General features: G+C 36.9%; 1 protein-coding gene across 1 annotated transcript; it reads left to right on the top strand.

Moving 5' to 3' along the window:
* Nucleotides 1–278: 278 nt before the first annotated feature.
* On the top strand, nt 279–12,006 carry LOC127430018 (short transient receptor potential channel 2-like). The gene is made up of 13 exons (XM_051679420.1): nt 279–293; nt 1,095–1,787; nt 3,865–4,068; nt 4,510–4,674; nt 5,219–5,393; nt 7,506–7,706; nt 8,067–8,229; nt 8,319–8,411; nt 8,495–8,687; nt 8,858–8,985; nt 9,096–9,165; nt 9,256–9,388; nt 11,639–12,006. Exons 1-13 carry the CDS (start codon nt 279–281, stop codon nt 12,004–12,006), a joined length of 2,601 nt encoding a protein of 866 aa, XP_051535380.1.
* Nucleotides 12,007–12,588: the final 582 nt, after the last annotated feature.

Below are 12,588 nucleotides of genomic sequence, written 5' to 3'. Positions count from 1 at the left end.
TAATGAGTGCTCTCCTTAGGGAATTTTTCTGTTATTTGTGCTGAGTGGGTGGTACAGGCTAATTCCCAGAACAAGATGATATATCAGAAGACACAAAAACAAGGCTAGCACATCTAGGAGGTCTAGGAGGGGACAATCATAGTGTTTCTTTCAGTAACTCTAATAATATCTCAAGCCGAGATGTAAGAGTTGTTCTTTGTTTTTTATTTTTTGGTTTTTTTTATTTTGGAATCTTTCTCAAAGGAAGTTCCTTGATTTGAGGTGATCTACTAAAAAGTATGGAAAACCTTACGGTGAGTTTTAACTTTACAGATTTATGGGTGGGACAAAAGAGTCACTTGTTTTTAGCCAAATTGTGAATTTTGTTTTTTTAACACGATTTTTCAATTGGGGAAACTTTTCTGTACCCTAGGATGATTTTAAAGAAAGAATTCCCCATAATGAAACAATATTTCTACAGTAGCTTTAAAGGATAGATTCTGCCTAATTTTAAAGAAAACAATAGAATGTTTCCAAAACCGTGTTTATTTTATTACAGAGTGTTAGTTTAAGATCAGAAATATAATTAATTCTTAATTGAAACTAATCAAAAGTTCCCCTTAATGAAAAATCACCCTTTTGTTGTTTCTGTATTAATTTATATCTAAAATACAGAGCTTTATATATATATATATATATATATATATATATATATAGAAGAAAATTTCACACAGAGATAAAATTCTGGTTAATGCAACCTATGTTTTCAGCCCAAAAAGTTGGAGTATTAGTTCCTCCCAAGGTTTCTTCCCCATCTACTAAACATGTTAGGGATTTTTTACTCGCCATTGTCGTTGTTCACTTTTTTTCTGAAAAACTGTTTTGGAACAATATGTTTTGTAAAAGGTACTATAAAACTGAACTGATTTAAACTGAATACTGAAAAAAATACTGGCTGAGAAAAGTCAAAGGAGTCATTAAAATCACAGTACGAAAATCTAAACATCAGGTATAATGACTAGATTGAGTTATTGTAGGGTTCTTGAGGTTATTTCACCTGAAGTGAAAGTTTGATTGGTGTTTTGCATGTATTTTGTGTCCTGTCTCATGAGCAGTCAGATCAGTGGCGGGAGATCGTGAACAAGAAGCTTCCCTTTCCACCAGAGTTGATTCCTGCCATCCAAGAGGGGAACAATGCAATGGTGGACAGTCTCCTTTCATTGGGTGACGGGATCATCCGTCAGCTTGATGAGTCTGAGGATCGACTATGGAGGGAAGCATTGAACCTCTCCATCCGACTAGGCAGCGAAGAAATTATGACTTCCCTTCTACTGGGTGTTAAATTTGACTTCCGTCAGATCCACGAAGCCCTACTAGTGGCTGTCGACACCAATCAACCTAGAGTCGTCAAACAGCTACTGGACCGCCTGGATCAAGAGAAAGGCAACAAGATGGACGTGCGCTCCTTCGGTATGGCCATCTTCGACCACTCCATTGACGATTCTCAGTTTGCGCCTGGAGTGACGCCACTAACGTTGGCCTGCCAGAAAGACCTGTATGAGATAGTTACGATGTTGACCCAGAGAGGCCACGATATTCCTCTCCCTCATGCTATTTCGTGTGCGTGCTTGGAGTGTCGTAATGCCCGTCAGTACGATTTGCTCAAGTTCTCGCTGTCCCGCATAAACACTTACAGAGGCATCGCAAGTCGCGCCTACCTGTCGATCACCTCAGAGGACGCCATGCTCAGTGCGTTCCACCTCAGTCGAGAGTTGCGCAAACTTTCCAAGAAAGAACCAGAATTCAAGGTGAGCATAAGATTCAGACTCAATGACTAGCGTAAAAAAAAAAAAAAAAATCAATTAATTTATGTAAACCATAAGAAATTATGATGAAATCATTGAAAAAACAGAAACATAGGTTATGTTTGAAATAGTATGGATTCTTGGGGCCTGGGTAGCTCAGCGAGTATTGACGCTGACTACCACCCCTGGAGTCCAGGGTGTGTTGAGTGACTCCAGCCAGATCTCCTAAGCAACCAAATTGTCCCGGTTGCTAGGGAGGGTAGAGTCACATGGGGTAACCTCCTTGTGATCGCGATTAGTGGTTCTCACTCTCAGCGAGCCACGTGATAAGATGCATGGATTGACGGCCTCAGAAGCGGAGGCAACTGAGACTTGTCCTCTGCTACCCGGATTGAGGTGAGTAACCGCGCCACCACGAGGACCTACTAAGTAGTGGGAATTGGACATTCCAAATTGGGGAGAAAAGAGGATTAAAAAAAAAAGAAAAGAAATAGTAGGGGTCTTAAACCTTCTCAGCACATGACCACAGTATGAGGGGGGGAGTCAACAACTTCAGGGGCGTTCTCATTTACAATCACTGGCAAATTGTTTTATGACTACACCAATTGTAATATATTATATTATAAAACCGAGACAGATTCATCATGTTTCTGTTTGACAAGTGTACACGATAACAGCAGAGTCAGTGTGTGAGAAAGTCAAGCAACATGGATCACCTCAGGACCTGACAGTGCCTCCATCAGTCCGCCTTCTCCATTGATATTGTGCCTTTCAAATTATATTGCGGAGTGATATCATAAGAACAGAGCAGAAAGAAAGTCCCGGTTAGTTCTAGTCACAAGTCTGTTCAATACTATTTATATATACTGTATGCAAATGTTCTGTAAACATAAAAAAAATAGGTGAAATAAAAAAATTATAACAACAGAAGGTTGTTTTGATCAAATCTAGACAGGTCCCATTTCCAGCAGCCATCACTCCAACACCTTATCCTTGAATAATCATGATAAATTGCTAATTTGGTACTAGAAAATCACTTGCCATTATATCAAACACAGTTGAAAGATATTTGGTTCATTAAATGAAGCTTAACATTGTTTTTGTGTTTGTTTTTGAGTTGCCACAGTATGCAATAGACTGGCATGTCTTAAGGTCTATATTAGGTAAAAAAAAAAACAAAAAAAAACAGCTTTCTCTAGAAACTCATCAGTCAATCATTGTTTTGAGGAATGAAGGCTATACAATGCTTGAAATTGCCAAAAAAAAAAAAAAAAAATATGAAGATTTCATACAAAGGTGTACACTACAGTCTTTATAGACAAAGGACAACTGGCTCTATCAAGGACAGAAAGAGATGTGGAAGGCCCAGATACAACTAAACAAGAGGATAAATACATCTGAGTCTCTAGTTTGAGAAATAGACACCTCACATGTCTTCAGCTGACAGCTTCATTGAATTCTACCCGCTCAACACCAGTTTCATGTACAACAGTAAAGAGAAGATTCAGGGGTGCAGGCCTTATGGGAAGAATTGCAAAGAAATCCACTTTTGAAACAGAAAAACAAAAAGAAAAGGTTAGAGTGGGCAAACAAACACAGACATTGGACAACAGATAATTGGAAAAGAGTGTTATAGATCTTAACCCCATTGAGCTTTTGTGGGATCAGCTAGACTGTAAGGTGCGTGAGAAGTGTCCAATAAGACAGCCACATCTATGGCAAGTGCTACAGGAAGTGTGGGGTGAAATGTCTCCTGAGTATCTGGACAAACTGACAGCTAGAATGTCAAGGATCTGCAAAGCTGTCATTGCTGCACATGGAGGATTTTTTGATGAGAACTCTTTGAAGTAGTTTAAGTAATTTTTCAGTAATTTTTCACATTATTAATGTCCTGACTATACATTGTGATCAGTTGAATGCCACTTAAAGTAATAAGTGGCATCACAATAAAATTTGCAATTTCTTTCCATAAGAGCAAAATCTGTACATTATTCCAAACTTCTGGCCGCCATTGTATTGCCCCAAAATGTACACGATATCACTACAACTCTTATGATGTTTTATGCTTCCTGATGTTTAGCCACAATACCTGGCTTTGGAAGAGCTTTGCCAAGAGTTTGCTGTCGAGCTTCTTGGAATGTGCCGGAACCAGATTGAGGTCTCCACCATTCTGAACAGTGCTGAGGGAGACAGTGAGGATGAAGAACTGGATGAACAGGCATTTGAGGAAGGCATCCCCAACCTTGCTCGTCTTCGTCTGGCTGTCAACTACAATCAAAAGCAGGTAGATCTGAAATGTGATAAAAGACGTGTATCAAGGTCTTAGAGTCTGTATTGAAGAAATAGTGAACCCAAAAACAGAAAAAATAACAGCATATGTGTTTGAAATGACATGAGGCTGTATAAATAATGACAGAATTTTCATTTGGAGTGATAAACTATTCCTTTAAGCCTTTTTTTAACTGACAATTTATGTTCACTTCAGCTAAAGTTGTGTTTTAAAACAGAATATGTCTAAATCTAATGAAACTGGTCACTGAAGTTCAGCTAACACACTGTCTTAGATCGCCCATGCAGTCTGATGGATTTGAGGAGAACCACAGGTCATGTAAACGTCATTTTTCAACGGCACTCAGTCGTTTGACCCCTGTGTTGTTGCCGTATGGGATGCCTGATTGATTGACAGTTGGCCAGGAGGACTGACTGCTTACTCTCCCTCTTCTAGTTTGTGACTCATCCCATCTGCCAACAAGTGCTCTCCTCCATTTGGTGCGGTAGCCTCTCGGGTTGGCGGGGGAGCCGAACTGCCTGGAAACTGCTGGTGTCTTTGGGGATTTTCATTACCATGCCAATCCTGTGTGTTGTTTACTGGATCGCCCCAAAGTCCAGGGTTAGTTTGAGTCACCTGTTGTCAAAAACTCATATCTCGTCCTTGGATTTGCTATAGTTGTTGGCAAAGTGGCCGCAAATTATGTAATTTAAGGGTGAAATGTGATTTTTGCACACACAGTTTTGCTGTCCATCTTTGGATGGAAACAAATAGTCCCATCACCAAACTCATGCCATTGGTTGAGCCAATGTTGCTGTGTCGGGCTGGTCTATATTCTCAAACAAACAGAGCAATATCTGCTAAAGGGTCAACTTACACTAACACATAGATGGCTTCAGAGCAAATAGAGGTAAAAGCCACAAAACTCCAATTTTAATTTCATAGGGCCTCTGTCATCAAAAAATAATTAGACATATCTTCATTAAATAACATGATAATGGCCAAATGATCAGCAACATGAGTGGCTGAAATAAATCGCAATGCCTGGCACTAGTGCATCTATATTAGCAGCTGATTTGTTCTACATAATGCCTTCCAGGTTTGAAGCATTTGGTGTGTTAAATAATTTAAATGCACATGCTTAATATCTGTATTGTTCTGGCAGCTGGGTAAAATGTTGAAGGTTCCCGTAATTAAGTTCCTTTTACACTCGGCTTCGTACATGTGGTTCCTCATCACCCTCTTGGCTGAGTCAATCTTCATGGAGATCTACCGCACCGATTTCGCCTCCCGAAAACAGAACATTCTCCATAACTCTCTCCACATGATATGGGTTGTGGGTAGGTTTCCCTGCCAACTAAATTTCCATAGAAAAGTCATTTAAGGCTTTGAGTTCTAACCATAATTGCCTGTGGTTAATGTTGATTGAGTAACGTAATCAATAAATACACTGCAAAAACAGTATGTCTTAAACAGTATTTCAGTATTGTTTTCGAGTAAAAATATCTTAAAACAAATCCTTGGAACATCCTCAAAATGAAATTTATTTTGACTTATTTTGCATTTGTTTTTATGAACTTGTTTTCAAAGAATATATCTTGAAATAAGTTTTTTCCTAACCCTATTTTATTCAATTATCTTTCTTGATTTTATGCATTATGAAAAATAAACTTAATTCAAGATATACAGTGATGTGAAAAAGTATCCTGATTTGTTCTATTTTTGTGTATTTTTAATACTAAATTGTTTTAGATCTTCAGACAAGATATTACATAAAACAAAAGCAACCTGAGTAAACACAATACAGTTTTCAAATATATATACACTACTGGTCAAAAGTTTTGAAACACTTGACTGAAATGATTCTCATGATCTTAAAAATCTTTTGATCTGAAGGCGTATGCTTAAATGTTTGAAATTAGTTTTGTAGACAAAAATATAATTGTGCCACCATATTAATTTATTTCATTATAAAACTAAAATGTAATTAAAAAAAAAAAAGTTTTTGAAATGGATGACTTGGACCAAATAATAAAGAAAAGCAGCCAATAAGTGCCCAACATAGATGGGAACTCCTTCAATACTGTTTAAAAAGCATCCCAGGGTGATACCTCAAGAAGTTTGTTGAGAAAATGTCAAGAGTACATGTCTGCAAATTCTAGGCAAAGGGTGACTACCTTGAAGATGCTAAAATATAACACAGTTTTGATTTATTTTGGATTTTGTTTAGTCACAACATAAATCCCATAGTTCCATTTATGTTATTCCATAGTTTTAATGACTTTAATATTATTCTAAAATGTGGGGGGGGGGGGAATATATAATAAAGAATGAGTAAGTGTTTCAAAACTTTTGACCGGTGGTGTATATTTTTTTATTGAAGCAAAAAAGTTATCCAACACCCATATCACCCATGTGAAAAAGAACTGCCCCGTTAAACTTAATAGCTGGTTATGCCACCTTTAGCTGCAACAACTGCAACAAAACACTTCCGATAACTGGAGATCAGTTTTTCATAATGCTGTGGTGGAATTTTGGCCTACACTTTGCAGAACTGCTTTAGTTCAGCCACATTGGAGGGTTTTCGAGCATGAACTGCCTGGTTAAGGTCCTGCCACATCATCTCAATCGGGTTCAAGTCAAGACTTTGACTAGGCCACTCCAAAACTTTAATTTAGCTTCTTTTGAGCCATTCAGATGTGGACTTACTCCTATGCTTCGGATCATTTTCTTGCTGCATAATCCAGTTGCACTTGAGCTTCAACTCATGGACTGATGACCAGACGTTCTCCTTTAGGATTTTATGGTAGAGAGCAGAATTCATGTTTCCCTCAATTATTGTAAGTCACCCTGGCCCTGAAGCAGCAATGCATCCCCACACCATCACACTACCACCACCATTGCATTTTGCTTCAATAAATAGCATTATCATATAAAAAAAACTGTATTTTGTTTTTACTCAGATTGCCTTTGTTTTATGTTAGATTTTGTTTGGATTTTTGAAACAATTTAGTATGAGATATACACAAAAACAGAAGAAATTAGTTTTTGTCACAGCACTGTATTCTCTGAAAACAAGCCTTATTATCTTTTAATGATAGACAATTCAATCCTTATATACAGAATTATCTTATTAACTTTGAGAATCAAAATACATAACAGTAAAACTATCAAAACATTTATAAAACAAGATACATTTACTTGATAGTAAGCATAAATCTTACAAAAGTTTGTGAGGTTTATGCTTAAAAAAAAAAAATTGCATTCAAGATATATTATCTGAACACAAGTCTTATTATCTCTCACAGTTTTGCTTCTTAGGTAATCTTATCTTGTTTTAAAGATGTTTTCATATTTTTCCTGAAACAACAAGACAAAAATATCGACTAAGAAAATAACTCATGCCATGTGTGCACATTATTGTTTTAATGTTTTTCCTGTTGCTTCAAAAGGTTTCTTCTGGTTTGAGTGTAAGGAAGTCTGGATTGAGGGTTTGAAAAGTTACTTTCTGGATTTGTGGAATGTTTTGGATATGATGGTGCTAAGCATGTATCTGGCTTCCTTCGCACTGCGTGTTCTTATCATGCTAAAGGGTTATTTCCTATGTCAAGACGCCAGTGCTCAAGACCAGTGTGACTACTTCACTAACTCAGGTGATTCCTAAAATATGTTGATGAATTAAAATATTCACATTTCAATAAATTCATAAATATTGTGTATAATATATTTAATATTCATAAAGTGGTTCTGCTTGAAAAACAAAAGAAAATGATTATTATTAACAAAGAACTATCACATATTAAATATTCTGTAAGCCTGTGTTTCTCAATCCTGGTCCAGCACTGCTTATTTTGGATGTTACCCTTATCTGACACACCTTTTGGGGGAAGATATTGTAGCTTTTAAAGAAACAGTGAACAGGCCTATTCAGTCCTACATTGTTTTTTTTATTTTTTTATTTTTTTTATTTGCAAGACATCTGGACTTATCCACTGTGTGTTACCTCTAAACAGTACGAGAGGACTGGAAACAGGAGGATCCTCAGTTGATTGCAGAAACGCTCTTTGCTGTGACGAGTATGCTCAGTTTCACACGTCTCGCCTACATTCTGCCAGCACATGAATCCCTGGGAACTCTGCAGATCTCCATGGGAAGAATGATCGATGACATGATGAGGTCTAGTCTTTGGCTTTGATCTTTGGTTGGACTTTTGGATTCCAATACATATATAAGAAAACATTACCATTCTAATATTTCCTCGACAGGTTCATGTTCATCCTCATGATTATTGGAACAGCATTTCTGTGTGGAATAAACAACATATATGTCCCATATGTTGTTTCTCCACATCTCGGCAGGTGAGAAAGAAACATAAAGAAATGAAAGTCACTTGACCCAGGAGACACACCCTAAAACTATTTGTCTTTTGTATCCATTTTAGATTAAATGAAACATTTAACTTCCTCTTCTGGACCATGTTTGGAATGGCAAACCAAGAATATGTGGACATGCCCGATTACGTTTTGGCTGAGTTTGTGGGAAGGATCTTCTATGGGATATTTACACTGCTCATTGTCATAGTGCTGTTGAACATGCTCATTGCCATGATCTCCAATTCGTTTCAAAAGATTGAGGTGAGAAGTGTGGTGTCATATGAAGAATGGTTATGAAGGACTTTTAGCCTTCAAATTTGCTAATAATTGAGAAAACTTGAGGATCATTGCTTGGTTTGAGACATCTATAATTTTGTAGATCATTTTTCTTTTGCATGTACCTGTATGATCATTATGCTTCTTTCTCACAGGACGATGCGGATTTTGAGTGGAAGTTTGCACGCTCAAAACTCTACCTCAGTTACTTCAGGGAGGGTCTCACTATGCCTGCTCCATTTAATATCATCCCGTCTCCAAAGGCTCTTTTTTATATCTTAAGGTAGTAATACTCAATACCTTTGTCTCCCAATCAGTGTAATTGAACTCTTTGTTGTTTTGACCTTAGGCTTTAAAACAACGTTTTTTTTTTTTCTCTCTTTTTATGTGTAGAGGCATCTGCCAAAAGATTTGCTGTTGCTGTAACAAGAAAACCCCAGAATATCCTCCCATCACCTCTGTGGTGAGTATCAGCTGGGTGTCTGCCACTGGATCCTCCACATTTCTTAGTTAAATTAATGAGCTGATGAGGTGTTTTTCATATTTTTATTAGTCTAACAACACCCTGAATAGCAGTGGAGGTCAAGGTGAGGGCAGAGTGCCATACCGCCTGCAGGTCACCAAAGCTCTAGTGCACCGCTACATCGAAGCTGCACGCAGAGAATTTGAAGAGAGCAAGCGTAAAGGTAGGTCATTTGCGCTGCATCTCTCTGGCCTGATCCAAAACATAATGCAGTATTTCACTTAAAAAGTTAATACGAGTGACATATATAGCTTCGAAAAACATAGCAGTTCCCTGCAAAAAAAGAAAATATTTTTTTATTGACTATTTTTGTCTTGTTTTCCTGGGGGGTTCCCCAGAGAAATCAAATTAAGAAAAAAACTATTTTCCAATGCGGTAAGAAAAAAAAAAAAAGTAGATTTAATGGGAAAACTATTTATTTTTCTTACCCCATTGGCAAATAGTTTTTTCTTGTTGTAAGCATAAACCACACCAGATTTCTCTGAAAACAAGACCGAATAATATTATGCTATTCTGCTTCTCAAGTAATGTTTTTCTTGTTTTAAGAATGTTTAGATATTTTTATTGGAAAACAAGACAAAAGATTTTTTTAACTTTATATTTTTGCAGTGCTTAATACAACTTGGAAGGCCCTGTGGCCTAGTTGTTAAAGAACTGTGCTTGTAACCAACATGTTGTAGGTTCAAATTTGAAATCACCATTGTCCCTATAATAAATGGTTGTGCACCATTCAGAATTGAATTGAGAATGCCTTTTGCAGTCCAGTTAAATTAATTAATTTGATTAAAATTTAAATTGAGCTAGCAAGCAGGATTCAAATTTTAATACAATTTTGAATTTAAGGGCAATACAAATTTGGAGTGTTCATTTGCACCCTGATGTAAATAACATCTGCCACACGGTGCAGCTATTTGCACCCCAATAGTCTGATGGAACCACATAAATACGACAAACTAACCAATAAATGTCGCAAAAGTGGCATGGGGTGTAAAGACGTTGTGTGAATGTGTAGTGTTGTCCTAGTGACCACGGTTTGAATCCGTGTTTTGTCCCACACTTTTTCCCATGCGATTTCCTGTTTCCACTCTTAATATTTCCTAAGAAATATTAATACTACTTCAAATAATATATAAAAATGTATATAAATGTTGATTTCATCGCAGTGATTTGGTCACGGTGAATGTCGGGGAGTGCAGAGAATGGTTTGATCCGGAGGCGGGGTCTGTCGATAGCACGCGTGAAACCATGGTTACTGTAGTAAAACAAAGGTTATTTTTTCTAAGGTAAGGTTAGGTTTAGGGGTAGAGGTTAATGTAGTGTCTGTGGGACTCTAAATAAACACAGTAAACACAATGCAGTAATGCCCATACTGTATGTTAATAAATATGGGTGCAAATAGTATCTGACACTGTTTGCACCAGGGTGCAATTAGTATCTACCATTGTTTGCACCGGGGTTGGGGTGCAAATAATATCTGCCACTATTTGCACTGCAGTGTAAATATCATATACCATTCTTTGCACCAGGGTGCAAATAGCATCTGCCATAAAAATTAAGTACAATTAAAATAAAATTAAGGTTTTGTTGTAATACATTTCATTCATCAGTAGGAATTACCCATTAAAGTGTTATCACACATGCAGAATATGGGGTATTTCTAGAATTTGTAAAAACATGATATTAATAATGATTGTTTTTTGATGATCATTATTTCATGAATTGAAAGTGAGCCAATTAATTTTGCCTGACCCTGCTGTAATATAGGAATAATAAGAGTACGATATGTCACCTTGAACAAGTGTCTGCCAAATGACTGCTTACTTACCTGTTCAGTGGCTTCATTCAAAATAGCAAACTGCACACTGTGCAGTATATACTGTATATTACCTACTATTAAAAATAGTACATGAAACAGTACACTTTATGCAACAATAAATGGAAAACTGCAGAATGTGGCATTGTTGCATGACCTTATTATGTTAAATGTCTAATTCAGCGAGTGGTTGACCTTCCCGGATAACTGCATCCCACAATGCAATGCGCTGAACTTGACTTTCCATTTCCAGTATTAAAGAACCAGAAGTAATATCAACTTGAAAAAAAAAAAAAACATCTCTTTTTTGATTCATTATTTGATCCGATTTCCAAAATTCTAGACATTTTTATAGAAAAATTTTGATTTAAAAATGCAAAATAGCAGTTTTTATTGCTAAGATGGTAACTGGACGTTACCTACATGCAACATACTAAAGTTACTAGCATACTATTGTTTGAAAAGTTTATCTTGGTATTGTGCCTACTGTTTCACATGCCATTTTTAAGAAAAAGTGGGCAGTATACAGCATATTCTGCACAATATTTAGTATGCAGTAAGCAAGTATTAAATTCCGAATGTCACTGTTGTGATGCGCAGATGTGGGGAACAGAATTACGGAGCTGAATAAAGTTGTGGGTCGACTGCACACTGAAATGAAGGACTTCCACCAGAAGCTGCAGTGGAGACGCAAAAGCGAGCCGGACCAGGCCAACATTCTTGGCAAATATATCATGGGAGCAAAGAACAACTTCCGTGACTTTGATAAAAATGAGGCAATGGGGTGTCAAAATACAGGTCTGCAAATCAGTATGTACCCCACAGTGGAGGATGATGGGAGGGAAAGAGAAATCAAAGCAGGAGGGATGGTCTCGGAGGAGAGGGAGGAGACAGAGTCCGAAGGCCCTGTGGAACCCGTTCCAGGAGGAGAAACTGCTTTTGAGACTGCTAGCTCTCCCGCTGTATGAAAGACAAACACTGTAGACTAGTGTCGCAGCATATAGGCTTTCACTGAAAACTGCCAGGATGAATTTTCTAGATACATTCATAGCACTTTAAATTACTGATAATTACAACTATCTGACATAGGTTTATGTAATTTGCATCATAAATGCCAGCTGAACTGCAATGTCTTATGAATGATAGATAATTGAATGAGATTTATATGATGTCAGACTTGTGAAATAGATAAATACAGTACGTATGGATGTTTTCACTGTACATGTGAAGGATATTAGAGTCTTAAATGGAAATTAAATGTAAAGATTAAATTCAGAACAAGTTTAAAGCATTTGCTATTTTTGCAGTCTTAAACATTTAGTTAATTTTCACAATTTGTACTATTATGTGCACTTTTTATAGGGGTGAATCTCATGAAACCTGTCAATAACATATCCCAGTCATATTTAAAAAAATAGTTTTTGCTAAACAATATGAAGCCTATTTGTCGGAACGATAAAATTGTATGCATTTTCTTGACAATAACCGTAATCAAATAAATATCCCTCTCACTACAGTAATGTGAAAAAACTATTATTTAAATGTAAAGT

Source organism: Myxocyprinus asiaticus, chromosome 39 (genome assembly GCF_019703515.2).
Source record: "Myxocyprinus asiaticus isolate MX2 ecotype Aquarium Trade chromosome 39, UBuf_Myxa_2, whole genome shotgun sequence".
Classification (NCBI taxonomy): Eukaryota; Metazoa; Chordata; class Actinopteri; order Cypriniformes; family Catostomidae; genus Myxocyprinus; species Myxocyprinus asiaticus.
This window is presented reverse-complemented; position numbering and strand designations above follow the sequence as displayed.

Coding starts and splice junctions, on each gene's coding strand:
- LOC127430018 (XM_051679420.1), top strand. Junction 8,230..8,318: donor ATGATCGATGACATGATGAG/GTCTAGTCTTTG, acceptor TTTCCTCGACAG/GTTCATGTTCATCCTCATGA. Junction 9,389..11,638: donor TGAAGAGAGCAAGCGTAAAG/GTAGGTCATTTG, acceptor TGTGATGCGCAG/ATGTGGGGAACAGAATTACG.